The sequence below is a fragment of the Asparagus officinalis genome, chromosome 3 (genome assembly GCF_001876935.1).
Source record: "Asparagus officinalis chromosome 3, Aspof.V1, whole genome shotgun sequence".
Lineage (NCBI taxonomy): Eukaryota > Viridiplantae > Streptophyta > Magnoliopsida > Asparagales > Asparagaceae > Asparagus > Asparagus officinalis.
In genome coordinates this window covers 44,633,728-44,636,515 of record NC_033796.1, presented here as the reverse complement: position 1 = coordinate 44,636,515, position 2,788 = coordinate 44,633,728, and the positions used below count along the sequence as shown (strand labels likewise).

The following is a 2,788-nucleotide window of genomic DNA, read 5'->3' as shown; positions in this document are numbered from 1 at the left end:
GGCCTAAACAAACATACTATAATTTGCCTAAGGAGTTGTGTGGAAGTTATTCTAAATATTCGGTCGCTACTGTTACGAGTTTAAAATTGAGTAGGGATGTGAAGCTTTATATTGGTGAATCGAGATGCCAAATGATCATCGAGAAGTTCACGGATAAGAAGAGATGAGTGATGGATTTTCTATGATTATGGCAGTTTGATGAAGGCGGTGATTAATATCGGATCTTTTGGCAGTGTTTATTGGGCGAAGAAATTAGATGTATTTGGAGATGTGATATGATTTGATCTACATATTCACAAACAAGTAAGATTTTATAGTTAATCTCTTACGATTTTAATATTGTTTATTATTATGCATAGTGAATCTTATATTTTTTTGTTATGTGATACAATAGGTAGGCAGAACATGAAGTTTGTTCGCCATTTACTGGTCTCCAGGACAATTATAAGAAGTTGTGTTGTATTTGCAGCAGGCAGGATTGATAGCTAAAGAGGAATTGTATAACTTATGTCTGGATTTTTGAGGTTATTCATTGAAATGCAATGATTCGCGAGCCAAAGTGTATTGGTTACAGATCAGTGTCCTGCCATGAAGCAGAGCTATATGCCACGTACTTTACAGAAGCAACGTCACCGTTTTGTGCATAGTGGCAGCATCATGTAAGAAATTTAACCAAAAGGTAATGAATCCGCACATATAAATATAATGAATCCTCATCTAGACAATACTGGTGAAGTGTCTTTCGTTGATATATTTATATGTGTAGGATTGGAACAATGCATTTCGAAAGATGATGATTTCAAGAGGAAGATCATGCACTGAATTTATGAGTATAGATATAGATCCATGCACACGAGATTTGAAGTCGTTGGATAAGATGTTTATGAAAGAGATATAAGCTTGAAAGTATGAATGGTTGTGTGAACTGTATAACATTCGGGAGTCATGATTCCAGGCTATATTATGCTGATGATGCCCAATGGCCGTTTATTACGCGACCTTACATAATATCAGAAGAGTGAGAAACAGTTTCTTTGACAAATTCAACCGTAGATCTGACCACATTAAGCGAGAATTTTATCCTTCGATAGAGAGTGCGCTATGGAGAAGCAAAGGCGTACAAACGCAAGATTAACAACTATGAAGGAACGAAAACGATGCCAACAGAATGGACACACGCCATTGTTATTGGAGAGGGATGCGAGCAGAGTTGTAACACTCGAGACAACTGTTTGTATGAAGGTACAGACGTGAGATTATGTCATCCTGTTATGATACTGAAGTATCAACAGTATATTGGAAGAAGAGGCGTGGGAAGATTTATTCGCATAAAGGACAAAAAGAGACATGGAAAAATATTTGAGGTAAAACTTAATAATGGATATTGAAACACAAAAAATTGAATATATTTTCAATGCAATGAATCGCGATTCAGTGTAGTGAATCTCGATTCACAACACTGAATCGCGATTCAGTGACCATTTCATGTACTTGTCTTTTTCTTTTTTTACTCGGTGCTAATATACATTGTTTTTTGAATTTTAGGTGAAACACGCTTACTTGAACAATGACGTGCAATGTACGTGTAGGCTGTTTGAGAAAATAGGTATAGTATGTAGACATGGTTTTTTTGCACTGAACCAAGCTGATGTAACAAAAATTCCAAGGCATCTTGTTGTGAACCGATGGACAAAAGGTGCTGAGATGAGGCATTCATTGCAGTTCAAGGAAATATCAGAACAGTGCAATGCAATTGAAGTTACAAATCGCAAGTTGAATGACATATGGTATGATTTCCAATCCTGTGTGAGTTTGGCAGGTTTAGATGGTGAGAGACTTGACTACCTGGAAGGGAAGTTGAAGGAGTTGAAGCACAGTTTGCGTGAATCTAGTTGGAAATTTGACACACAGAACAAAAATGATGTAATGGAGTTTTTTATTGGCCCAAAAATACCAGCAGAAGTGATCGTTAAACCTCCAATTGAAGGTAGAAACAAGGGGTGTGGGCGGAGAATTGTTGGTGATTATGAGAAATCAATTACTCAACGAAAGAAGAAGGTTCCAAGGCTGTGTAATATGTGCAAAAAAATCGATTTCCATGATGCACGGACATGCCCATTAAAGAAAACAATACAGCAGAGTGATGTTTAATTTAGTTGTCATAATTCGTTACAGAATCATTTTTAAGAATATATTTCTTATTAAAATTACTGAATTGTGTAATTCTTAACTATATATATTTACTAGATTATTAATTACATGGTTACATTGTGTCATGTTAGTATATTGAATTGAGATCTACTCATATAGCATGTGAATTCCATTATTATTAGTTGTATTATTTCAAAAGGAATGATAAAGTAGTTGTATGCAGTCATCAGTTAAAATTTAATTCGCGTTAAGTGATTCTGGACTAACTATATTGAATCTAGATTGATCGGAGTGAATCTAGATTATCTGATATTGAATTTCGATATCACTATAGGGATTCATTATAATCAATCAAACGATCAAATTACTTGATTGTTTCGGTTTAAGTTATTCTGGACTAACTATAATGAATATAGATTCATTGTAGTTCTGGACTAACTATAATGAATATAGATTCATTGTAGTGAATCTGGATTCAATGATCTGCATATGGATTCACTATAGTGTAGTGACTAAGATAATATTGAATCTGGATTCAATGATCTGCATATGGATTCACTATAGTGTAGTGACTAAGATAATATTGACTTACTTAATTTTTTAGTGTAGTGAATCGAGATTCACTTTATTGAATCTG

General features: G+C 34.5%; 1 protein-coding gene across 1 annotated transcript; it reads left to right on the top strand.

The window, feature by feature from the left end:
- On the top strand, window positions 1,102-2,151 carry LOC109835032. Its single transcript, XM_020403031.1, has 3 exons — window positions 1,102-1,242; window positions 1,284-1,364; window positions 1,546-2,151. Exons 1-3 carry the CDS (start codon window positions 1,102-1,104, stop codon window positions 2,149-2,151), a joined length of 828 nt encoding a protein of 275 aa, XP_020258620.1.

Coding starts and splice junctions, on each gene's coding strand:
- LOC109835032 (XM_020403031.1), top strand. CDS start 1,102: ATGGAGAAGCAAAGGCGTACAAACGCAAGATTAACAACTATGAAGGAA. Junction 1,243..1,283: donor AGACAACTGTTTGTATGAAG/GTACAGACGTGA, acceptor ATGATACTGAAG/TATCAACAGTATATTGGAAG. Junction 1,365..1,545: donor GACATGGAAAAATATTTGAG/GTAAAACTTAAT, acceptor TTTGAATTTTAG/GTGAAACACGCTTACTTGAA.